Source organism: Melopsittacus undulatus, chromosome 3, assembly GCF_012275295.1.
Source record: "Melopsittacus undulatus isolate bMelUnd1 chromosome 3, bMelUnd1.mat.Z, whole genome shotgun sequence".
NCBI lineage: Eukaryota > Metazoa > Chordata > Aves > Psittaciformes > Psittaculidae > Melopsittacus > Melopsittacus undulatus.
This window is the reverse complement of record NC_047529.1, coordinates 78,973,026-78,999,493: the sequence shown is the minus strand read 5'-3', so window position 1 is coordinate 78,999,493 and position 26,468 is coordinate 78,973,026. Positions and strand designations below refer to the sequence as shown.

Genomic DNA, 26,468 nt, shown 5'->3' with positions numbered 1-26,468 from the left:
CAGAAACCACCTGCTATTCCTTTGAGACCTCAGCTTTCAGACTGACATTCCCATATCCTTGAAGGTATGAGGGTTTCAAGATTTACAAACAAGCATTTTTCCTTATCCCCCTTTCCCTAACCCTATCACTGCCTGTGACTTCCTTATTCACAGTTATTGTAGAGAGTTTGGTCTTCACTGGGACGATTGCTCTGTGTGAGCAAATCACTCTGGGTCAAAAGAAAGTTCTCTGTATCTAATGCCTCTTTCAAATAAACAGGCACTATGCTGAAACTACAGTTAGCTCTACAGCTAGAGCTCAGAGCTTGAGGCCATGAACAGAAGCAGCTTTGCTCTGAAACATCTGGAAGGAAGCAAGGCATAGCAGGTACGCTCCACCCTCTAGTTCATCAGCAAGGCACATATACCCTTGCAGGGTAGTCATCAGCCAAAAATGCCCTCAGTTCAAAAGGGATACTGACAACTGACTATGTGACCTTCCAAATTGTTTACTTCTTTTTAATTATCATCAATTCTTTCCCGCCTTAGCCTTAACTTTCAGGAATTAAGCATGAAAAGTTCCTATGATTTCACATCAGTTTTCCCCTGCCTATTTAAACAGCTTAATTTCCGTTCCTCTGTCAGTTCATCACTTCTTGTATTCCCAAGACTGAATATTTCAACAGGTGAGAGAAAATAAAAGGGCATTGACCTTCATGATCAGTATGGAACCATTCCTCCACCACTTCATTTTAGTGACTGCTCCACAAAACTCCCCTGGAGCTTGAGTGAGGTGCACAAATTCTGCTTTTCTTCAGCAGAGGACAGGCCATTCTTCCCCAGGACTCTGAGAAGTGGGAAGCTGGAAAAGTGGGGGAGACATTCAAACTGTCAAGGGAAGCAGAAGCTAAAGAGTGGCACAGTAGCTGGCAAATACAAATGTCAGGTTGCAATTCAAAGCATGCCAAGTGCTACCCTGTATACTTTTGATAAAGCACCTTATTAATTGCATCTGACATAATTCAAACTGATTTTTTTTCCTTGTAATCCCCTCTCCCTCCTAACACCTTTCAGTCCTCCCTGGCTCACTCTCAGTTTTTAAGTATTATAAAGACATGAACAAAGGTCTCACCTGTGACTTTTTGCCTGGTTCCTCCAACGCACTGCTTTTCCATAGGGTGATATTCACAGGCTATCTACTACCCTTTAGATAACATCTACTTCCATGAGATCATCAATAATTAGCTGGAAAATAGGAGACAAAGTCAAGCCCAGATATTTACTTCTCACTAAATTAGGCTTACTCTTTACAATGTTTTCCTCTAAAAGAAAACAAAAGTATCTTTTAACAAAAAATTAACCACCAAAGTAAGGTAGTGGCTGATGGGAGGATTTTCTAAAGCATACAGAGATCTGAAATAACAGGTCTGAGAAACTACCAAATTATACACATAGGTGCTCAAATAAGCAATGACTAAATGATGTCACCAAAGAAAATGGTAAAAGAGAAGAGAGATCAATGTGATGGAATCTGTCAGGTCTTTTCTAACTAACAGCTCATCCTTGTACCCCAAAAGTGTATTCCTTATCTTTGTCTACTCAGGATCAGCCACTATGGATACACAGACCAGGCACCGCTGCAGGGTGTCCATGTTAATTAATCTGTATGTTCGTACTGTATCAGTAAAGGCTTTTATACCACCTACAGCCTGTGTCAAAACCAGAGGTGAAAGAAAGGGGGGTTGGTTCCCTCTGCATGAACTTTGCAGAAATGTCGACAGCGTACAGGATTTCCTCACCATTCCTTACCAATGCACCAAGTGGCGATTGCTGCTGCGCTGCTTCTGGTGAGGTCTTCTTCTTGGAAAGGCGAATTTCAGAAATGTCTCCTGCGTTTGTTTCACCGGGTGTTTAGACACTTGCTTGTGTTTATTAACATTCACGTGTCTAGTTTGGGGGTTTACCTCTTGTATTACTACTTGAATGCAACACTTTACAGACTGCTGCCTAATTCCATGTTCCTGGTAGCTCAATGTTCGATCCCCATTTTGTTTAAACCGTGTGGACTGCGCAGTTTCCCCCTGCAACACTCAGGAAAACCAAGTAACTGACTCAGTTGTGTAGAACAGTTTTAAAACCCTTGGGTAAGTATCAGGTAAAGGTACTGTATAGAGACTGTCAGAGATTTAGAGGTCGGCAACAAATCCCCCCAGCACATTTGTTTATATCCTTGAAATGCAGCACGACCGCTGGTCGCTCTCCCATAGGCTTGTTTCTTGTGGGGTCTACTGGGGGGGGACTGGCCTCCCTTGGGACTGTAGACAGCCCCTCAGACCTATGTCAGAGCTTGTCATGCAGAACTGTATCCTACAGCCCTATATTCTGTGAGGAGCGGCTGAGGAGCCTGGCTTTGTCTGGTTTGGAGAAAAGGAGGCTGAGGGGTGACCTCATTGCTCTCTACAGCTCTTCCCAAGCAGGTGAAGTGGAGAGGGAGGTGCTGATCTCTTCTCACTTGGAACCATTGATAGGACATGTGGGAATGGTTCAGACCCTCGCCAGGGGAGTTTCAGAGTAGACGTGAGGAAGCATTTCTTTATGTAGAGGGTGGCCAAAATCTGGAACAGGCTTTGTAGGGAGATGACCAATGCCCTATGCCCATTGGTGTCTCAGAGGCATTTAGACAGCACCCTTGATAAGATGCTTCAGCTTTTGTCCAGCCCTAAAGTGGTCGAGCGGTTGAACTGAATGATAGTTTTGGATCTATTCCAACTTCCATTTTTTTTTCTCTCTACTTCCTTCTTTCCCTAACAGTACGTTCTGAGGAAATTCTGGATGACATTTCTCCCCAGTCCTGCCCTAGCGGAAAGGATGGAATGGCTATCCTGTTCCATCACAGGCATTGGCTCTGTCACTTTGTGGGAAGGAGGCCTGTGCCTTCTGATGAGGGTGAGAGAAGTAGATTGTCTCTTGATCATTTGAGCATCTGCACAGACTTGCAAAAGACACGTGTGAACTGTTTTTTGAAACGCTTCTGTATTCATCCAGGTTATTTGGGTGTCCACAGGGTAGCAAAAGGCCACATCTCTGACATGAGTGAGGCTCAAAGATCAAGCCCTCAGCCTGAAGCAGGATGTGCTCCTGAGCTAAATGGTTGCAAATTGTGTTTATGTGGGCAATACCTTCTCATTTCCTTGTGATTTTCTCTCCCTCCCAATCCCACCCCTCTCCCACATGCTGGTGTTTAAAGATGCTGGAGTTGTTTCTTTTGGTGAAACAGAACTCAAGAGCCTGAGAACAACACCACTCCACCAGGAGCCCGTCTGGCCCAATGCTCTCTCTCCAGTGGCACCCTGCACATGTCTAAAGGAAAGTATATGAGGGTGCAGGTCTTCTTCTGTCAGGATCCAGAGGGTGTTCATAGGCCTCAATGCCCGGGACCGGCCTCCCTTGGGACCTACACTGCAGATAGCCCCTCAGACCTGCGTCAGAGCTTGTCAAGCAGAACTAACTATATGCATAACACATCATAGCTGTTCTGTTCTATTTTGTTCCGTTGCATTCCATTCTGTTCTATTCCATTCCCTTCCCTGCACTCACAATGAGTTGTATAACGGTGAGACCACTATTTACCTGAAATGCCAAGGGGTTTTCAGCACCAAAATCACTTTCAAAGACACACATCAGTAAGGTTAGAGGTGGAAAAAGTATTTTATTTATTTATAAATAAAATTAGTTTAGTTTAGCTAATTTTAGTCTAGTTTAGTTTAGATTATATTTTCTTTTTCTAAATCCTTCAGAGTAGTGCCGCGATAGCACGAGAGCAGTGCAAGAACCCAGCCAGAATGGGCTGGGGAAGACCTGACAGGGGGTAGTGCTCAATGCTACAGAGGACAGCAGAAGTCCCGGGGCCACGCTGGGGGCCACCCTGGGAGTGCAGAAGGCTGCCTCCCCCCGGATGCGGGGCACGAGGGCCAGCTGCGTGGAGCATGAGCTGCTGCCTTTGGGATACAATAGCCCAAAGGAGCCCCATGAAGGGGCTGTGCTCGGCTGCGGAGGAGGGCAAAAAACCCCGGGGACGCTTGCTGGTCCACCCTGGGGAGAAAAAAGCCCTTCCCCCCCCAGCTGCAGGACACGAGGGCCACGTTTGTGGAGCATGAGCACCAGGCAATAAGGCAGAGCACCAGGACCAGAGGAGCCTTGGCAAGGGGTCATGCTCAGTGCTCAGAGGAAGGCAAAAAACCCCCGGGGATCAGTGCCAATCTGCCCCTGCCCCTGGGGGAAAATTCCTTCCTGACCCCAGCACTGGCGATCGGCTACTCCCTGAGCATGTGAGCAAGACCGGCTCCTGGTCCACGGGCTGGTTATGCCTCCAACGGGACAAGGGGATGCTGGCACTGCCTTTTCTGCCTCCACCTGGAGCCATCTCAGGGGCTTCCAACAACAGCAAAATGCCGCTGGCCCCATCAGCCCTAGGGACAAGAACCCTTCCTGTGCCTGGCAGTAGGACCTCCAAAGCACGGGGGGAGGGCACTGGGCCATAAGCGGATCCCATTTCTTCTGGCTACTGCCACTATCTCTACAAAAGATGAGAACGGCGATCTCCCCGAAGGCTGACGCAGGATTTCCATCCATCCATCCATCCATCCATCCATCCATCCATCCATCCATCCACCTATCCATCCATCTGATAAGCTGTGAGTGTGGCCTCTCCAGGAGCCGGAATTGCAGCAGAGAGCCTCCAGCAGCTTTGGGCAGTCTTCCCTTCTCTGCCCCTCCAAGTAATTCCACTGGTGCCCCAAGGAATTCCCCTCGGCTGCCTGCAGGCTGCCAGCTCTGTCCTGGTGGCAAAGCCGGGCACTCTGGCAGTGGGACATGGGAGGAGGCTGCCTTATACTGCCCCAGAGCATTGTGATGCAGTGTTGGCAGGTGGTGGCATTATGACACGGGAGCTCAGGAGGGGAAGGTGTGCTTGTTTGTGTGGAGAGACGTAGACGAATCGATCGACCAGAAATATCATGATTACAACGCGATCAAAAGCGGTAGTGAGTAATAATGTTGGTATCCAGACTAAGCTTTCCTGCAGATATGCGGCCGTGCAGGTCTCTGGCTGCAGCTTTGCCTGAACCCGGCACTTATATTGAAGGGAGCCAGTGACACTGCTTGTGTTCGCTTTGAGCAAATAAATGATCTGCTCAGGCAGGTGGTTGAGAGTCATCAGGGAATGCGAAAGTGAAATAGATTGGTGGAGCCACACCGTAAGGCAGAGGCAGAGGGAAGTGGTTGAACAAGTGATGGATCCCCTTTCCTCCTACCATCAGACAGAAGGAGAGAACTTATGGGACAAGGACGTATAGAGGGAGGTCCCTCCTCGGAGAGGTAAGCGAAAACCCTCGCAATCCCTCCCTCCCTCCCAGCTGCCCTTGAATAACAGGTATGAGGTCTTGGAACTAGAGGGCCAGGTAAATGGAGATGGAGAGGTACATATATCTAGTGAGTTATCTAGAGCTTGTCACTCACCCCCATGCCTTAGAACTTCCCCAGCCAAGAAGAAAAGAAGAGTAATTGTGGTGGGTGACTCCCTTCTGAGAGGAACAGACAGGCCCATTTGTTGACCGGATCCATCCCACAGGGAAGTCTGCTGCCTACCTGGGGCTCGGATTAGAGATGTTAAAAAGAAACTCTCTGATCTGGTGCAGCCCTCTGACTACTATCCGCTGCTGGTTTTTCAGGTTGGCAGTGATGAAATTATTACAAGGAGGGCAAGGGCAATGAAGAGAGACTTCAGGGCCCTGGGACGGCTGGTTAAAGGGTCTGGAGCGCAAGTGGTGTTTGCCTCCATACCTGTTACAAGCAAGGGTGAAGAGATAAATAGGAAGATTCTGCAGATTAATGTATGGCTACGTGACTGGTGCCATAGGCAGGGTTTTGGATTTTTCAATCATGGGCTGCTGTGAGACACCTGGTTTGCTGGTGGCAGGTGGGATACACCAGTCCCAGAGGGGGAAAAGGGTTTTGGGGCAGGGGTTAGCAGGGCTTATTGAGAGGGCTTTAAACTAGATATGAAGGGGGGAGGGGATTTAACTGGGCCTGTTAGGGACAAGCCCAAGAGAAACATGTTAGGGCTTGAAACATGCTAGGGCTTGAAGGATGGCGGACTAGGGAGGACTATCAATCTATTGTTTCATTTGTGGGAAAGGATAGTTTAGACCCTGTCCTGCAGGTGAAAAAGGGTACTAGGACAAGAGTTAGTAGAGCTAACTCACAGAGCTTCAGGTTAGATTCAAAGTGCCAGGGGGTCGTAGCTGAACTAGTGAGGCATTTTTCTACTATTAATGAAGACCAAAAGGCCTCCCACCTCCCAAGGGTGCCATCAGCGTGCTCTGCTCACTCCCTGAAATGCCTGTACACCAATGCATGCAGCATGGGGAATAAACAGGAGGAGTTAGAAGTCTGTGTGCGGTCTAAAGGTTATGACCTAGTGGCAATTACAGAGACATGGTGGGACAGCTCACATGACTGGAATGTGCTCATGGACAGCTATGTTCTTTTTAGGAAAGATAGGTCAGCAAAGCGAGGTGGTGGAGTTGCTCTTTATGTGAGAGACCGACTAGAATGTATTGAGTTCTGTCCAGGGGCAGATGAGGAGAAAGTGGAATGTCTGTGGGTACGAATTAAGGGACAGGCTGGTACAGGTGATACAGTTGTGGGAGTCTATTATAGATCTCCTGATCAGGATGAAGGAGTTGATGAGGCTTTCTACAGGCAACTGGAGAAAGCCTTAGTCCTCATGGGGGATTTTAGCTACCCTGATATTTGCTGGAAGACTCACACAGCCAATCATTCACAGTTGTCATGGGTTGAGCAGTAACAGTCGTTTTTTCTCCTTCTTGTAGCTGGTGCAGTGCTGTGTTTTGACTTCTGGGCTGGGAACAGTTGCTTGATAGCGAGCATGTTTTGAGGGTGTTTTTGTTCAAGGCCTTTTCTGAGCATGTGCTCTGCAGTGGAGGAGGGAAGTCTGGGAGGAAGGAGACACAGGACACCTGACCCAGGCTAGCCAATGAGCACGTGATGCCCAGGATGCCCAGGATGCAACTGAGGGAGAGAGCTCTGGAGAAAAATGGAGGAGGGAGCATGCGGTGCTCAGCCGGGCAGGGTGGAGTGAGTTATGGGTCGGTGGCTGGTGGGGTGTTGTATTCTTTTCGCTTGTTATTGGCTTTATCACTATTATTTGTACCAGTAAAGCAGTAGTGTTTTGTGTTGTGCCTTAGCAATTAAACCGTTCTTATCTCAACTCGTGGGGGCTACATTCTTTGGATTCTCCTTCCTAACTCTCCGGGAGTTGGGGAAACAAAGGGGGAACTGTGCAGATTTAGTTTAAACCACGACAACAGTCTAGGAGGTTCCTCCAGTGCATTGATAACTTCTTAATGCAAATGGTGGACAAACCAACTAGGAGAGGAGCGCTGCTAGGTTTAGTACTCACCAACAAGGAGGGTTTGGTTGAAGTGGTGATGGTCAATGGCAGCCTTGGCTGCAGTGACCATGAGATGGTGGAGTTTAGGATGCTGTGTGGGAGGAATAGAATACCTAGCAAGGCCACAGTTCTGGATTTCCGAAGGGCCAACTTTGGCCTGTTCAATCAACTGCTAAGGGAAGTCCCATGGGAAAGGGTACTAGGCGGTAATGGGGCTCATGATAGTTGGTCAGCATTCAAGACCACTTCTTCCAAGCTCAGGATCAGAGCATCCCAACGGGTAGGAAATCAAGTAAGGGATCTAGGAGACCAGCGTGGTTAAACAAGGAGCTGCTGGGCAAACTCAAGTGGAAAAGGAGAATCTATGGATTATGGAAAGAGGGGCTGGCCACTTGGGAGGAATATGGGACAGTTGTTAGAGGATGTAGGGAGGCAATTAGGACAGCTAAGGCCTCCTTGGAAATTAATCTTGCTAGTCGGATTAAGGACAATAGAAAGGGCTTCTTCAAATACATAGCAAATAAAACTAACACAAGAGGCAATATAGGCCCACTGTTGAATGAGGTGGGTGCCCTGGAGACAGAGGATACAAAGAAGGCAGAAGTGCTGAATGCTTTCTTTGCCTCTGTCTTTACTCCTGCAGACTCTTCCCAGGGGCCCCAGATTCCTGTAGCCCCAGAAGGAGTCAGGACAAAGGAGGAGTTTGCTTTGGTAGATGAGGATTGGGTTAGGGATCAGCTATGCAATCTGGACATCTATAAATCAATGGGTCCAGATGGAATGCACCCATGGGTGCTGAGGGAGGTCATTGTTAGGCCACTCTCCATCATCTTTGGTAAATCGTGGGAAACGGGAGAGGTGCCTGAGGATTGGAATATGGCAAATGTCACACCAGTCTATAAGAAAGGCAAGAAAGAGGACCTGGGCAATTATAGACTGGTCAGCCTTACCTCCGTCCCTGGAAAGTTGATGGAACAACTTATTCTTGACTCCATCTCTAGGCATATCAAGGATGAGGGGGGTTATTAAGAACAGCCAACAGGGTTTTATGAGGGGGAAGTCATGTTTGACCAACCTTATAACCTTCTATGAGGAAGTGACTAGGTGGAGGGATGATGGTAGAGCGGTAGATGTGGTTTTTCTTGATTTCAGTAAGGCATTTGATACTGTCTCCCACAGCATTCTCATAGATAAGCTAAGGAAGTGTGGGCTTGACGATCAGGTAGTGAGGTGGATCAAGAACTAGTTGAAAGGAAGAAGGTAGAGAGTTGTGGTCAATGGCACAGAATCTAGCTGGAGATCTGTGACTAGTGGAGTCCCTCAGGGGCTGGTGCTGGGACCAGTGCTGTTTAATATTTTCATCAACCACCTGGATGAGGGAACCGAGTGTACCCTCAGCAAGTTCGCTGATGACACTAAATTGGGAGGAGTGGCTGACACAGCAGAAGGCTGTGTTGCCATTCAGCGAGACCTGGACAGGCTGGAGAGTTGGGCAGGGAGAAACTTGATGAAATTCAACAAGGGCATCTGGGGAAGAACAACCCCATGTACCAATACAAGTTGGGGGTTGACCTGCTGGAAAGTAGTGAACCATTAATTTGTTACAGCATTTTTTAATCCATTTTAGAAGTGCAGCATATGTACGTCTTCTAATTTTTATACCATACATATCTCATTCTGAACTTACAGTTTCCATACTTGTCATTAAAAAGCACGTAGACAAAATATTTTATGGTATCTATAATAAATGCAAATAAATCAATACAAACAAAACTTGGCTTAGCAAACTGTACATATATATGTTCTCTATTTTTCAACTTGACATTCAACTTTTTTCCTCATAAAATCTTTTATGATCTTATTTATTACATCCATTTTTTAAACCTTAAAAAAGTGCTTCTCAGATTTACACCTTGTGCATCCAAAGCAAAAGTTAGAACACCATGCCTGAAACAGAAACCACAGGGAATAATACATTGCCATACAAGATCCTTTAAAATTGTATGTTACAAATGCTCTAAAATTTCTTTAGCATTGGTTATTTTGTATACTGTAGATATCAAGAGGGTATTTAACAAAGACTGGCTAATGGCTCATTTAGAGCAGCACACAGGAAAGGATCTACAGTATCAAGTCCTTAGCTATGCATAGTACAGGGCAATGACCTGGATATAAAGTGGCTGAAGATCCAGAAAGCTGGACAGAAGGATATTTCCCTCACACACACCACATCCTCCTCAGTACCCAGGATGTGAGTATTTGAACAATGCTATACAGGTAATACACTGTGAAGTCTGATACTGATATATTGATGTGTCACTAGCTGAGTGCCAGCAAAGAATGATATGAGCACAGCAGCAGCTACTGCAAGTAGGTAAAGCTGCCACACTAAAACCTGCCACCCTTTAAAACCATCCTGCCTCCCAGACAGCACTCCTGCATGGTCACCCGCTGTCTCACAGGTCTCCCTCATAATGGAGGTGGACCATTCATGTATTTTAGCATGGGGTGGAAAGAGCGGGCAAAGTTGTTGGCCATAGTACAGCTGTAGTCCTCCTCAGTCATTGGCACCAGGCAAGCGAGCCCAATCAGGAGCAGCAAGAGGAGCTGAAGTGGCAGAGCAGCTCTGAGGACTCTGAGGAAGAAGGACGGGCGCCGCCATGCTGGCCCAGCCTCAGAAGGGGAGGAACCTGAGCCACCTCTTGTGGACCTGAGAAAAGAGGATGGACAGGTGAATATAGTAAAACATCACTGCAGCAGAGGTTGCTTTGGGCATTCAGTCTTCCCTTAAGGCTGGCTTAAAATTTGTACAGACATTGACTGACAACTGCAGAGGTATTTTTCTCTGAACATGAGAATTATTTCTCTAACATTCTTAAGAGACTGTATTTCTAGATTGGGTAGGAAAATGCCAAATGATCACAACAGAAAGGGCTTTGTGACCCCATAGCCCTTTTGTCAATTACAGGGAAGACTCTCCCTTTAAAGCACTGTGTTCTAGAGAAGGTGAAAATAAAAGGTGGGCTGTACCTGTCATGTGTTCAATGCATGCTTTACAAAATGGAAGCCTCCTTACTTAAATAGCAGTTGCATTTGGTTTGTAGAAGTTTCTATATTTATTTCTGTATATAGTATCCGCAAGGGTGTAATGCATTAAGATTCAGTTACATCAATCTTAATTAATACACCAATATGGAGGCAATGGGGACTCATTTTCTATAAAGTACATTGAATTTTGAATCTTGCACTGAATCAGCAGTTAAAATCTGTTTGCTCAGCTGAGTTGACAACATCCAAGTGATTTTGTCTCGTGTCTATGGATCTGACTGAAATGGTATGTCTATAAGAGAGGCCAGACCTAACACAAATATTTCCAAAGAAACACTTCAAATTAAGCCTCCAAATCCAATCTATGTTTTAATGAGGGATAAAGACATAGATTTTACATTTTCCTTTTTGACTGAAATTGTCAGAGCTCTAATATATGGATGACAGGTTTCAAGATCAGTGAATGACTGGGAAGAGTGATCATACAAGTTAAAATCTGATGGTCTCAGTGTGTTAATTAAATGACATTAACTGTATTTTAGCACTAGCCAAAACTGGAAGAACTTAGAGCCTTCAAATAATTTGCTTCAAGAGTCTTTCATTAAGACATCAGGTCACTAACTTTGTCTTAGACATTTTGCCATAAGACATCCGTGTGGCTGTTATAACTACGAAGCCCCCCCAGAAAAAATCCATGGTTTGCAAAGGTTTAAGAGAGAAAAATGATCATAAGGATGATTTAATATCAACTTGAAGGCCTGGAACATCAGACTTGTTGGCTAAGGTCAAATGCTCCCCTGTAAAGCAAGGCTGGGGCGATCGTTCTTTGCCTTTCCCTTGTCCGTTTGATCCTTTCTCCCAGATAAATCTGAATCTGCATAAGGAAGCATACAAAACCCAAAATATAATTTTCAAAGCTATGCCATGCTTGGCAAGGGTCTCCTTCCCACATGTTCAGAGAATTCTTTTTGTGCTTGAGATTATTTTTACTGTTTTCTTCATATATCATCCCACTATGAAAACTTTAAGAAAACCAGAAAGATTTGGTAAAGTTTGGATGACCAACAGATACATAAACACTCAGGTATGTTAAATAATCAACTTGACCCATCCCAGGAAGAAGCGATAATCAAAACATCAGATTGCATGTTGTTTGAATCCATGTTATTGTAGCTTGGATGGAAAGCTGCTTATCACACAATGTAAGACCATGTTACTATAAAGAACATATTGAAAGGATATGGCACATTTAACAGCATTAGAGTATTCCATATTAAAGTTCAATTAAATCAGGATGTCTGCTGTCCAAGAATGCCAAGACAGAAAGTTAATGGACTTAGGTGGAAACAAAGGGAACAGGGAGAGCTTAATTACCTTCCAAGCATCTGATTGCACAGTTTACCTATTCACAAGGCTCTCATTGTACAAATGTTATTAATCCCAATCAAAAAAGGCCACATTTCTGCAGCTGAAAACTGCTGCTTGATAATAAGTGAAATCCCAATTTTCTTCACTGACTCAAAAGTTACTCTGGGGCAACACCGGTTGTCGGAAGGGTGATTTCCAAGAAGCCGAATCACAAAGTGAGCAAGCAAAGTTAACATCTAATTTTCATTTTCTTTATAGGTTTAGTAGCACAATCCAGAACTTTTTGCTTTGTGCTTTGACCAAAAAAACCCCAAAAAACAAAAAAAAAAAAAAAGAGGAAAAAGAGTGGTATGTGTAAGCTGCATGGCTGATCTCTATAAGGAACACACACTTTGTTTCAAAAATAACAGTTTACGACAAAGTTTTTCAGAATATTTTTTCTGCAGTGAAGTAGGGTATTGAAGAATAGTTTCTAATACTGCATAGAAACAAACAAGCAAATAATGAAACATTATGAAAACATCTTCAGAAGGGGGAGTTCTAAGGAGTTTGAGTGCTGGACTGCCTGTTTATTACAGGTATGCCTCTGTAATCAACATAATTGACTGAAAAATGGAATGGGTCATCTTAGAGCATTTAATGTATTTGGTAAAGAGCGATGGTTAAAAATAAATATTGCTAATAAAAAGGGTCCCTAAGGGTCACTCCTGTTTACTCCAGCAGGAGAAGGGGAAGCTGCACTGTATGCCACTTAGGAGAAAAATGCAATTTCTTTTTCTTGAGCTTGCATTTTAGTTGTCTCTCTTCTGACTTCTCCATGATTTGTCACACTGGCCCCTATCTGAGGCGGGAAGGAAGGCCATTTGCTACTCACTCCATACACAATTCCTACTAACTAGATAAAAGGGGGAGGCACAGCTGCAGACCTGGCCAACAGTAAGCTTCTTTATGTCAAGAATTCTCATAAATTAAGAGCTGTAATCAATAGTAACCCTTACTTTGGGAGTTTGTAATGTCAGTGAAATTGGAACTCTTTCCTAAGCATTTCAAGAGAGAAGCTAATTTACCAGGCTATATATCAGATGGGCAAAATGAACCAAGTCAGATGAGTACCTTATTTTAAAGATGATTGATTTTTATTTTTTTCCCCAAGGAAAATATGGTTAAATTAATTTATCTGTATTGCAGTAAACATCTGAAAGATTATAACAGAAGAATTTATCATTCAAGAGAAGCTGGTATGAAAAAATAAAGTGAGTTTAATGGGGAAGTGACTAATGGAATGCAGACAACAGGCTTACACTGAAAGAGGCACTGCTGGGCTAGTAGGATGTTATTACTTGAGTTAATCGAGGATGAGTCTTGGTTTAATATCTTTATGAAAAGACTATGGCACAGAATATAAGAGGAGAAGATTTCATCTGTATGACAACAGAGGTTGGAAGCCTTTGCAAATACAAAATAGAATTGGCTTGCTCAGAAAATAGGGCATGAATCCAGTAAGTTTAAGAACTAGTTCAAGGACTTTAAGACAGCAATAAACTTCTGCTGCAAATATGGAAGTTCACATTCTGAAGATAATGAGAAGAATCTAAGCTCTTTGACACAGGATAGCCACAAACCAATAATGTAGCTTCTGAAGAGCTGTGAAAAGGGACAAAAAAAATTTAAAAATATATTTCAGTTCAAGATTTCCAGAAGACAGAAAGGGTAATTTTAATGATGCTTTATAAGGCACTAGCAAGATCTCACCTGGAACAGTCTGTGTCATTTTGGTTAACATACTTCTAGAAGAAGAATTCAAACTTACACAAACTTCAAGTAGTCAAAAAAGTATGAGTATTTCTGCTATGAAGGAAATAAAGGGCTGAGTTTATCAGTAGAAGACCTGAGAGATACTAAAACTACCCTTTATAAAATAGTGCAGAACAAAGAGAAAGGTGACCAGTTGTTAAAGGAAGGGATATTGTTAGCACAAAATCAAATTACTGCATCTTACCATGGATATATCAAAGGTGGAAATTATTGTAATTCCAGATAATCAGAGAAATTAAATTCAATAACGACCACTTAATAGACTTTTTATTCCAATGATTTTCATTTTTTAAGATGGACATTGCTACAGTTATTAAGGAGAAGGTATAATACTGTGCCTACAAGAGCAGGCAATGACTCTTGGTGGCCTGACTCTCTAGGAATGACCTTGTTTGGCTGCGTTCTCACTTTGATTCTCTCCCTAGCTGTCAGCACCCCATCACCCCAACCGCAGACTTGGCTTTCCCTGTAAAGAAGATTAATATGTCCATTTCAAAGGCAATCAAATAGGAAGTTTAAGTAACAAGCTCTGAGAGTGTGGGAGATAACTGGGAAAAGAACCACAGCAAGCCAAGCCCATCCCAAGCTTTGTATTTAAGCTGAGTGGCAAAGACTGACATTTTGTGGCCAAAGGCAATGAGAATGCCGTGGCCTGGTCTGTTCCAGGAACAGCAAATGACCTTCAGAGATCTGCTAGTCATTTGGGGAGGCCTGGGGAGAGAAGGAAATGGAGGCTGGCACTGTGGCACCAAGACTTGAACAGAGCTGCTCAAGAGAGACATTGTAAACACCCTGAGCAAACTGAACCACTACTTTAATCTTTTTAACATTTTAATCACTTCAAAAAACTCCCCAGGCACAGATCCTGGTGTGCATTTATGACAGATCTATTAAAATGACGAAGAAAGATGATTTGCTTCTTGGATCTGCTTTTCCCACTTAGCACATGATTACTAATACCACTTGAGCCTTTAGTTAAATCCACAATGTAACATCTAGTTTAAGCTCCTACCTTGCTTAGCATGGTAGTATGTATGCTTGTTTTTATGCCCTGATAATGAGAAAGGCAAAATGACATCACACATGTTATACACAAAACACGGCCCCTCTAATTTTTAAACTAACTTTCCTTCACAACCTCCCATGCCATAAACTTTAAAATTGACTTTAGCTCTCCTGTATTTTAAACTCTAACAGGGTTTGCTGATCCAGTGCAAGATCAAACACAAAGTACTCTGATCAGAGGCATGTCAAAATATTAAAGAACACAGTGACAGCTTGTACCGCTTTATCAGTTAAAACCACATTACACATCAACCACAACCTGTCTGGCTTGCGCATTTGATTAAGTTTCCTATTCAGCAGTGACTCATTCGTATTCCATGCTTGTCTGAATGACAAATTGAACATTGTGTTGTACTGCTACAAGATGTGTTAATAAACAGTGCTGGAAAGACTTGATCTGAAAAGTGCCGCGCCAAAGCCATTGCTAGAATAGAGGTTGTTCTTAAAGCTGCAAAGCATTGCTAGCTGCTCTTTGAGTCAGTGGCTCACACCTACAATCATAAACCTTCTCAAAAGATTGGCATAAGTGGTCTGACTAAACAGGAGAGTGGGAGAGCGCATATGTTTCTTCAGTACAACACTGCCAGTGCAAGCATGCTGACCTGCTGAAGACATCCTCCATTCCTCCTAGCTGTTAATGGCTGCAGAGTAAAGCCCCACTCCTCCCTTTCCCCACTCTAAGAAACACAATGCCAAGCTTCGTAGCAGACTGGAATTGGAAAAAGTAATTCTCTTTCCCCATTAGACAGAAAGATGGAGTGTATACATGTCACCTATTTTTTGTGTGCTTTCCTTATGTTTCAAAGAAGAAAAAAAAGCCCCTAAAAATACAGCAGATTCTTAGTGCCAGTGGAAGCAGTGAAAGATGACTTTACCTGTTCTAATTGCTATGCTACATGGTTTTGCAACTATGCCACCTTGCTGACACTCACTATGTATACATATACATACTGTGTATTGGATATTCACATACACTATTTGCATGAATACACATGTAAGGCAAACCTTTTTTTAAAGAAATGGTTATGTAAATCTCTACATCCTGAGTAGCTTTATTATTTATAATGAGAATAATTTTTCTGAACATAGCCTTGATTTTGCAAATAAAAAAACTACTCGAGGTATATTTATCTGTTTGGTTATTGTCCAATCACTGTATTAAATTTAGTGTCGCCTTCTTTAAAACATCAAATTTTTCACTTTAACGGGAGTTATTTTTAAAATTAATTAGTTAATTTTTGATACACAGAGAATAAATGAGGTTTAGGACTTAACTATTAGAACAAATACATATTTTATTTACACTTCCTGATCATTTTAGGTGTTGCAAAACTGCTGAAATTGCAGAAGACACCCATACATACTGGTCTGTTCATTTTTTTTTCTTTTTTTTAATTTCATAACTATAGAAGCTGAACTGATCAGTGAAAAAGTGAAGGTACACACATCACACTGACAACAACAAAGAATGCAGAAGCACTGTTAGCTGCAGAGGTGACAGGTTGCTAAGGACAAGATGGAAAGCAAAAAGCTGTAGCTGCAAGCCTGCTCTCTACTGGTCAGAGAGAGATGGGGCAGTGCTGCTCCTAGAGCAATACACGGATGCAAGCACTTGGCAAGAGTCATGGCAATGTTAGCATGTTATATTGCAGTCGCCTTAGGAGGGGAGAGAAAGTGACCTCAAGTCTCAAAACTCTCAAATGATGACTTTTAGTTTTGATTCTTAAGTACTGAAAACCCACAAACTGAACAAAACATTTCAGGGAATAAAAAAAAAAAAAAAAAAAAAAAGAAAGAAGAAAAAAAAAAAAAAAAGGATGTTAGTATGTCTCATTCAGATCTGTGGGTTTTGTGGATTCCAGAATACGGTATTTGTCTATTACCTGCCTTAATTTAATATCTAGAGGTAAAGAGGATGATAAAAAGTGTTTGCCATGAACCTACTGGCATTTCTGTTGAATCATGCCAAAATAAATTATTCATTAATTATCATGAGTGTAAACACGCACTCATCCTGATCAGTCATATGAAAAATAAATATGGACTATATGGCATTCCTGGAAAGCAAAAGCTGTAGATGTCCAAGAATTAGCCAGTATTTCTATTTAACAAAGAATTTGAAATAATTGAGAGCCCCTGTTGCCAAACTGTTAACAGAAGAGAAGTTTTCACTTGCTTAAGTCCTGGCCACCTGACAGTGTCAGTGCAGATGCAGAGGAATCACAGCCAATTTCCATCATCCTCTTGGGGTTCTAGAACAGAGTGCGGAAACCAGGAGAATAAGGTACCTGCTATGTGGACTGCTGACAGAGGGTCCAGGCTGTGAGAGACTACATTTGCCCCGTGGCTGTTTGCAATGAACAGGGGGTAAAGAAAGAAGAATGTTCAGTCCAGGCAAATAAAGACAAGCTACTGATGAAACTAAATTAAAAGTGCAGCAAAGGAAACATAAAAAAAAAGCAACCTAACAAAAACAAACAAACAAACAAAAACCCCAAAAACAAAAACAAAGCAAAATCAAGTGAAGAGACCAATACCCATGAACCAAGGAAACTGGCTTTTCTTTGTGCCTAGCAGAGTATGGAAATGACTGGAACATACACAGGGAGCTCAAAAATAAGTTTAGTCATTACATTTATAAACAGTAGCTCTGGATTAAAGAAAAAACAACAAACGACAAAAATCCACTAGTAATTTAGCTCAAATTATTTTTAATATGAAATAGAAAAAATATTGAGTATGGGCAAATATACATATACCAAAATGCAGATGCAGCAAATATAATGTTCTCAAGGAAAAATTGTCCAAGTGCCTCCTTTGATAAGTCTGGCCTCTTCTTCACCTTCATTCTCCACCACAATTTTGAAGGCCAAATAACTGTAGGTGCATTCCTGCACTCACAACTATTTGCTGGAATATTTAATGCAGTCAGATTACTATAATTCTGATTGCATTTTTGTATTAGTATTTATTTATTTAGCATTTGTATATTTGGCACTGAAATTCTAAACAATTTCACTTCAGGCTCCAAAATTGTGGGTGCAAAAACCAGAAGTTTGAAAAACAGACCCTGAGGAATCATACAACTTAGCTATACATTATGGACAAAAATGAAAAAAAAAAAAGTAGTCACGTACATAAACACTAAAAAATTAGAGATAGACAAATGCTCATTAAAATGTTAAGATGAAACCTATTACAATTCTACATACTCTCTGGACAAAATTTTATGGTAAAATACTTCTCCATTTCCTGTAACAGTCAGGCATCATCCAGTTACATCTGTGATAGCAGAGTTTTCATCAGTTATTTAAGTTTATATTTGATGATAAACACATTGACTTCTTAAATAAAATGTTAAGGTTTATATTCCTTCTCCTTTTGAAAAGCCAGTTTTCCTTTACATTCTCATACTAGCATCTAAAAGGAAACTAGTGAATGTAAAAAAAAAAAACAAAGAAATCAATTTTTAAAGCCATAAAATTTATCAAGACAGAACTGAAGAGGCTGTAGAAAAAGTGCAAATGGAATAAAAACCAAACAAAACCAAACAAAAGACCCAACCTGATTCTTTTAAGAACTAAAGAATTAAAGCAAAGTAATCAACCAATAGAATTGCAGAAAAAGATAAAATAATTGCAGTTCCATTCTGGGCTCAGAGTATGGAAGTGTTAAGTAAGAGGCATGTGTTGCTATATTTCTTGAATTTTGTGCCAGCGATGCAAATAGACAACTCCAGAGTTGCCATCACAGCCACTGATTAGGCCCTGTGCAACTAGTTTTGTGTAATGTTTTAAGCCCTTCAGCTCTACTTAGCCATTCATCCAAAGTCTCAATAAGACCATTTGAAACCTGCATCAGAAATGACAAAAAAAAAAAACCTTATTGAGATTCTCGATGAAACAGCTCTGAAGAGAAGCCCAAACAGAAATGGAGTGCTGTTTATACCAGACAAGACCAGACTTTCAGGTGCTGCCATCACTAGAGCAAAATACAAGACACATGACATGCCATACTATGGTAAACCAACCACACTGACAGCCCTGGTTTTAGATAGTATTTACCACTTATTTCATGCAGGATGGGATATGCAGCAGGGTTTGGGCTAGCAGCTGTGTTTTGTTCTTGATTTATGCCATTTCCTTTCCTATCAAGTAAGAAGAGAGGCCTTCCAGCTGACTAGAGCTACTGTAGACATCTAGAGCTGCCACCCATGAGGTGGCAGAAAATACGTAAAATGGAATTACCGTTCTCTGTCTGCTCGGAGTGCTTCTTCCAGATACGGGACTTACTGAGCCTGATGTGTCCAATTCATCAGCAGAAGACCACGAAGACAATTCCTAAAGTTCAGAAGGAATGGAGCTTAGAAATACAGCTACTAGCAGTTCAGGTAAGCAAACAAAAACAAACAAACAAAAAACCCAAAACAAACCACTGAGTGAAATCCCAGCAGAGTTATTTCCAAGCAAATAAATTAAAGCAGTTAAATTCTGTTACCAAATTTTATAAGACTAAGGCATTACATGTTTTCTCTGTTAACCCTGAGGGAAAAGAAAAACAGGTAGTTAAACTTAATTGCTTTAAGTGACACATTTTTCACCAAAGTCAATAGAGATGAAAAAACAGTTGCTCTTTATTGGCCTTTGATTACAAGAGGAGGCTGGTACCACCAAGATTTTACTTAAACAGGCAGAAATTTTCTAGGAAGAGGGAAGAACTGAGTTCTTATGCCTTAGTAACCTAACCTTAGTTAGGCTAGTAATCCAACCATTCTATGACTGAATGTACTTTGCTAATCCAAGACTTTTAAAAATAGGTAAATAAAGAGCCACTTTGAAATCTTTACTTTATACCTGCCACTGTTGGCAAAGATCTATGCATAACTCCCTCTCAAATACCCTGAGACACATGATAACTTGAAGAGATTTGGAGTATAGCTCAAAGCTCAGAAGGTACTATGAGATTCATTAGCCTATTACATTATTTATTTTATGCTTTTTTTTTTTTTTTACAGAGTGAGCATTATTTGCCTCACCAGTGACAACTGACACACTATAATTTTCAGTACTGCAAGTAGAATAATTATTTCATATACTTTGTCAGTTGACTGAATCAGTAATGGCAGGGTAAGCAAACCAAGATGTTCAACACTTACTGCTACACCAAACAGCAAAAAATTACTGGATTAAGAAAACTATCACAAACAATATGTTTACATTATACAGTGTAAGATTACTTTATGATATTCAAGATTACATTTGTCCATCTTGATAAGTACTGCAAACAACAGAAAGAGTGCAGCCAACACCACTGGCTAGAGAAAGACAGTCAAAAAACAGCAGCAAATGTGTGTCCAACATACAGCAAGGAATAAAAAGTTGTTACCTACCAGCTGACTACTTGAAATATCTAGGATTTTCTCCAGGTCTTTAATATGACGTGTGACATCCTTCAAGAGGATCTTCAGTCTGTTTCCAATGACATGCACCTTTTCTTTGGCTTCAAGACAGTCCTCACCTTCAGCATTGACTAGTAATTGGCAGGACATATCTTGTAATGATGCCACCTTCAACTGAGACTCCAGCAGTTCACGTCTGATTTGCTGTTACCAAGGCAAGTGCCAGGTATTTTTAATTAAAGGGTTTTTTCTATTTTTTTTTTTAAGAGGAAAGGAAAAACTTTCTAATCTGCAGGGGGATAGACAGGTGGACAGCAGCCTAGTTCTTGCTTGAGATTTTATATCACAAGTTATGCTATTAATGTAAGTGCTCAGTGTCCCCTACTAAAGTAGTTACTGATATTGGTCCCACAGCTGTGTGTTAGCATGCAATGTACAATGCTAACCCTCAAATGAAAGGAAAATCTGATTAGGTGTTTTTCTGATGATGCATTTTGGGAGAAAAAGGGGTGATCATATCCCTACCAGTAGAAGTCTGTGATGATCCTGCAGCGTATCCACGTCCAGGTTTGTATCGATGGGCACAATCTCATTTTTTCTTCTGTCAATATTCTCTAACCAAAGCAGCAAACCATGGCTCATTTCATGGAAATCCTGCAAGTGATGAGTGATGATTTTAACAGTGTAGTAGAAAATGTCAGTCAAATTCAGTTTTTTAGTTCATCCTACTGTAGGTCCTACTGGCTAAATAACATCACTTAGAATACTATTCCAGAGATGCAAAATTTAGTAAATCTTGTGCTGGAAACACATGCTCCAGATAGTGCAGGTGTGTCTTTCAGACAACACATGCTGAAGCTGTATTTTGGCCTGCGTGGCCATCTAGTTTCAGACTAGATAATGAGCACACCAGGTAACAATATGGTTTACATTTTTGATACGTAGGATGCTGACAGTTTAAAATAAGTGCCTGGCACTTAATACAGACCTGGCACTGCATTAATGCATCCTGTAGTGAGCAGCGCCACTCTTCGATCATACTGCATACGTGGTCCCAGCGCACATTCATCTGAGACAGGCGTTCTTGAAGCTTCTTGCTCTCTTCGCTGTCAGACTGAGTGAACTCTGAGCTACACAGATTGATGGATAAGATGATCGCTTTGCGATTATCAATTGCTTTTTGCAGCTCCTTGATAGTAAAGCAAAATGGGACAGGGGAAGAAAGGATGGAAATCAGTAAAATGTGACTTTCAGAAGAGCCAACTAGAGAAGGCATCACAAGGATGCACTGATTTACCATCAGCAACTGCAGAATAGTAACTTACTGTAACAGTCTCTTTACTCTGGATATGAGATTCCTGTGCTCACTCTGTGACTTTGCAAATGTTCACTCTTTAACATCTACTAAAATTTTACTGTGAGCATAAACTGGAACAAGCCAATTAAACTTGTAAATTCTTAAAAGCCTGAAGTCATAGTCCAGTTTTAAAGATCTGGCTCATGTTTCAGATGTTCTAAAGACAGAGTAGGCACAACAAAATTTACAGAGATGTAGGACAACTGTACTTCAGCTCACAGTAAAACTTTTGCCCTCGCTTCTCAGTTTTGCTGATAAACATAAAATCCAACATGTTTTCAAGAGGAAACTGCTGTCAACAGTATTTTAAAATAAAGGCTTTTACTGAGGGAAAAGAAAACATACAAAGAGTATAAACAACTTACTCCAATTTATAGAAGTAGGACACGTATAAAACCTCTGATTTGTTTATACTGGAAGCCACAAAAGAAACCCCACCTCTTTTGGTTTGGAGGGCACTAATAGGCTTTCCAAGAGTGGGTGTGATAAGAACAGGATTCTTATGAAATGCCCCCTTTTCCACCTATTTTACAGCATTTACTTAAAAGCCTCATGTCACAATGACCTTTGTAGTACTTATGGCAGCTAAATTTGGATTACAGTGAAGATCAGCACTAATATGCTTTTGATGGATTGCTGTTGGAAATAGTCTTAACTATCTGTCCACCTCATTCCTTGCATGGACCACAGTGTATTTTGACAAAGGCTCCCACATTTTTGTGCCCAAGCTTATAAGATGATAGTAACTGAATGTGCAGCTGTGGACCACCACATCTGCAGATCTTTACAGCTATAAAATATACGGGAGAGATCACAATGGCAGCATTCGGATTCTGATACTTCTGAGAAAACAGAAGAATCAGGAATATTGAAAAGTGACACAATTTTTTTCCTCTGTTATACTGGTGACAGCACTGTGCGGGCTACAACCCCTTTGGGCAGTCTCCTTCACACAAAGTAGTATGTCCCAGTGAGGTGTTTTTTTTTTTTTTTAAGTAGCTATTTTGTTACCAGTTTGACTAGAATTGATTTGATTTAACTCCAAAAAGTGATTCATACAATCACTTTATCAGTTACTTCACTTATCAGCAGTAGCCCACTATGTGCAGAATGGAAGATGCCAGCTGCAACTACTGGAAAACTCTACTGGAAAAAACTACTGGAAAACATACCTGTTGCACTCAGATCTGTCTACAGGATAACTAAAGGAAGAGAGAAATAAAACTCACTTTCAGTTTTTTAATTCTGAGCTCAATAGTTCGTATGTCAGTGCTGAGATCTAGGTGGCGGAGCTTCTCCAGTTCCTCTTCTGTTTCTCCCAACCAAACCCAAATGCTATTAAGGTCAGAGTTAAACTGCTGCCATTGCTGAAGGTTCTGCTTCATCCTGAGCTCCTTGCTTAAAGCTTGAGCCTGGATTAGCTCCCATCGTTCAATTACACCTGGAACGGTAAACACCAAATTCAATAAAAGCAAAAGAAAACCTCTAGCCACATACACAATTGCATCAGTTGAATTCCATGCAGGACAAAAAAATGTTCCATAAAACCCTGGAAACCCTAACCCATGACACACCACACTGAAAACTAAGATTGAAGAACATGATGTTGGAGAGAAAGAACAGAGAATCGGGAGGATTCCAGACAGCAGACAATTTTGCCACTTTCTAATGTCAGACTTATATGAACAGAATTCAATTGACACATGCAGGTCTCTAAAACAGATTATACTCGTACAAAGACATCATAAATTAGCATAAAATCAAACCAGACAAGGAATCTGAATACGTCTAACTAGCCACATATTTATTATTATTTTCATTGGTATTCATACCTGTCACAGTTTAATGCTCATACCTAACTATATTTGCCTAAGCTACTGTCAATGCATTGGATACATACCTGTGCTATAAAGAAATAAATTTCTTCTTGTTAGTTATCTTGAAATGCTATAGCAGAAGAACAAGTTGCATCATTCCATCAACTTAAAATTAAATAAAACCCACAAATAAACATCAAGCTAAGAACAGAGACATTGCCTTTAGTTTCTGGAACACATTCACATTTTTACAATGCAATACCTCCCGTTCTACAGCTGACACTTAAAATTAGGCAAATGAATACTTCTACCAGATGAATATATATTTCTGTATTGTAGGCAGAAAATATTAGAAATGAAAGCTAACATTAGAAGAAATGAACACTTATGTGTTTTGTATAGCAATATAAGCAAACATTTCGTCAGAAAACATTCAAGAAAAACATGTTACGTTCACAGAGATTCTCCAAAAGGCTTAGGGTTATGTCTTGTGATATGAGGGGTTCTTAAAATGCACTTCTATGCCTAATCTCTTTATAGAATGTATACAAGGAATACTTACTCTTCCTATTGAGACATTTAAAACAGAACATGGTAACAGAGTCATGTAAATATACCTATATATACATATAGGTAATATGTCAGTAAATAATATCAAGTGTTTATTCAGAAAAACTTTGCTTGTTTGCTACTTTTTGTAACTGCTTTGCAACAAAGAACTAAATATTACTTACCAGCTGTTTGTGTTTCAGTACTGTTCAGGTTAATAAGTCCAGAAAATTTTTCTTCTTCTTCCTTCAGTTTATATCCAAGCCTTTTTACTGAGTCTATGCTTCCACTGCACTCACCTAGTAGCTTCATCTGTGTTAACAAACAAAAATCCCATTTCAATATACAGGTGCATGGAAAATTCAAATTATAGTTCAACTTCCAAATTTTCTTTACTTAAAGACCCATGTCTTTAAGTTGGCTTGAGTGTGAAGATAAAAATCTATTACTCTAAAAATCTGTCCTGATACTAATAAAGAAATGTATATGAAGGCAGTAAAGACTTAAAGCATAAGTTCAGACTAAAGAGAAATAACCCAGTGCCACTGTGCGAAACTGTGCTGGATGACTTTAGGAGCCATCTGTTGTAAATGTTAGGATACTATGGCAAAGATCCTAGAAGATACGATAAAGAAAATAAACATATGTGTGGAAATACTGTTCATCCAAGCAGCTAATCTTTCAGTTCTGCCAGTAATAAAATTAGAACTATTTAGAGAGATTTTTCTTCCAGAAAAAGTCCCTGAGAAAGCTTTTTAATCATAGATTCCATATAAGCAATCTTGCTTACATGATGCACATTTACAATTCATCAGCAAGATGAATTCTCTGCATAAAGCTATAAAACCTGCTTTTAAAAGCAGAGGAATTTTAAATGAGGATATCATCATTAGATAGGTAAAAACATATGTGAGAAAGTACTTTTGGACCTCGGCAAAAATGCAATAGGAATACAAATTCCTGAGAGTCATGTTCCTGTAATTTTCCGCTATTATAAACACACTAACAAACAACAATAGCATGTGGTTAAGGGTGGCAGCCCTATGGGTAAGTTTGAGAAGCAGTAATGTCCAATTGCTTTGTTGTAACAGCTGTATCTTTCAATAGCAAATCTAAGTCTGCAGTGCTTATTCAACTTATGCTCTAAAATACACGCACATATCCTTTGTAACTGGAATCCAGCTCTGGTCCTGTAGGTGTTTTGCTGCGGATGATATTTTCTGTTTGCTGTATTTGGAAACGACTGGTGTCTAAGGCCTTGTCCAGCTGTCGTATATGTGCTTCCAAGGCACCAGGTTCTCCTGTCCCAAAACAAAAAAAGTGACTGTCACCCAAGTTTTCCCAAAGATTTCACCATCTTTTGCCAGGAATGTCAGGAATACTATCTATGTTAGACAGGAAAGAAGATACGTGATTACAGCAGTATGAGTGGCAAAATGTCAAAGCGAACTGATTACATGAGAGGGTGTTAGCGACCTTCAGAAGACAGATAACTATACCAGTGAACAGAATTGCCATAAGCATACTGTCAAGGAGTTCACAGTTTAAAGCAGGCTTGCAAACTATTCTGAAGTGCCCTTTTCTCTCAGAGAATTCCTCACCTCTCTGAAGGAGAAAGTTTGTGGCAAAGTGTGAGAAGCAACCACATTAAGCAGCAGAATTTATAGTATTTTTCCAATTAGGTGTTTGACAAAATTATGCTTAACGTATCTGCAAGATGGTATTATTCATCCAAGCCATTTGGAACTCACACTAATGTTTCTGAAGCAGGACTAACTTGCATTTTCCTTACAGTGGTCAGTTGAGGGAAAAAAAAGGACAATGAACCTGTGCTACAGATGCTAAGAAGTTAAATATTTGCTGTTTCAAATCTGCAACGAAATAATTATTTCAAAACATGAAAACTAAAATCATGAAAGTACTTATAATTGCATCTAGTCCCTCTGAGAGTCATCTAACAAATGAAACAGTAGGTTTAGTGATGTGTAAAGATGCAATGTGAGGAAAACATTAATCTTCCAATATAAAAGACTAAGATAAAGGCATTTGACTACAGTACCTCACCTTGGTATTTTTATACATGGAGCAACCTAAAAGTTTATATCTAAGTAATAATTCAAGTTGTGGTTGTGTTAACAAGTTAAGTGCAAAATCAATTAAGTTTTACTCCACATCTTTTCCTTCTGCATCACTTTTTGTGGAAACCAGAGTAACCTACTGATCAGTTTAGTCTGGTTAGCCAAGGTGGCAGAGCCAATACTTCAAACATTGTTTCATCCATGCACCTAGTAATACCTGTAAGCACAGTAGTAAAGCAGGGTACTTCTATGTTAAAATGTCAGTGCTGCCATGTAAGAAATATTTATCTTGTAAGTTGTGAAAGTTATAGCAGATGCTAAGAGAAGAGAAAGAAGCTACGCTTGTGCACTGTGGTATTCACATCTGGCTATGCTTAGTCTTTTTTTATGCCTACCAGAGATATTTTTGAGTGCGTTTTCTGTGAGTTTTACATAGGCCTCAAGAGTTTCAGGTATCTCTACATCTGAAAAAATAAAAGCACAGTCTAAATCGACAGCTCAGAAACAGCTGTCTCCTTAC

At 40.9% G+C, this 26,468-nt stretch overlaps 1 protein-coding gene across 2 annotated transcripts in view; it reads right to left on the bottom strand.

Moving 5' to 3' along the window:
* Positions 1–9,046: 9,046 nt before the first annotated feature.
* The window catches only part of SYNE1 (spectrin repeat containing nuclear envelope protein 1), a 243,720-nt gene continuing 226,298 nt past the window's right edge, over positions 9,047–26,468 (bottom strand). Inside the window, exons 137-146 of one of the 2 annotated variants that reach the window (XM_034060451.1) lie at positions 26,344–26,412; positions 25,029–25,171; positions 24,056–24,182; positions 22,734–22,945; positions 21,136–21,336; positions 20,673–20,801; positions 20,139–20,351; positions 18,997–19,089; positions 17,038–17,096; positions 9,047–10,163 (exon numbers count right to left, since the gene is read on the bottom strand). In XM_034060451.1, the coding sequence (XP_033916342.1) occupies positions 9,923–10,163; positions 17,038–17,096; positions 18,997–19,089; positions 20,139–20,351; positions 20,673–20,801; positions 21,136–21,336; positions 22,734–22,945; positions 24,056–24,182; positions 25,029–25,171; positions 26,344–26,412 (1,487 nt within the window). In that variant the 3' untranslated portion in view covers positions 9,047–9,922. The remainder of the gene's footprint in view (positions 10,164–17,037; positions 17,097–18,996; positions 19,090–20,138; positions 20,352–20,672; positions 20,802–21,135; positions 21,337–22,733; positions 22,946–24,055; positions 24,183–25,028; positions 25,172–26,343; positions 26,413–26,468) is intronic. The other variant, XM_031049773.2, reaches the window with a different exon arrangement.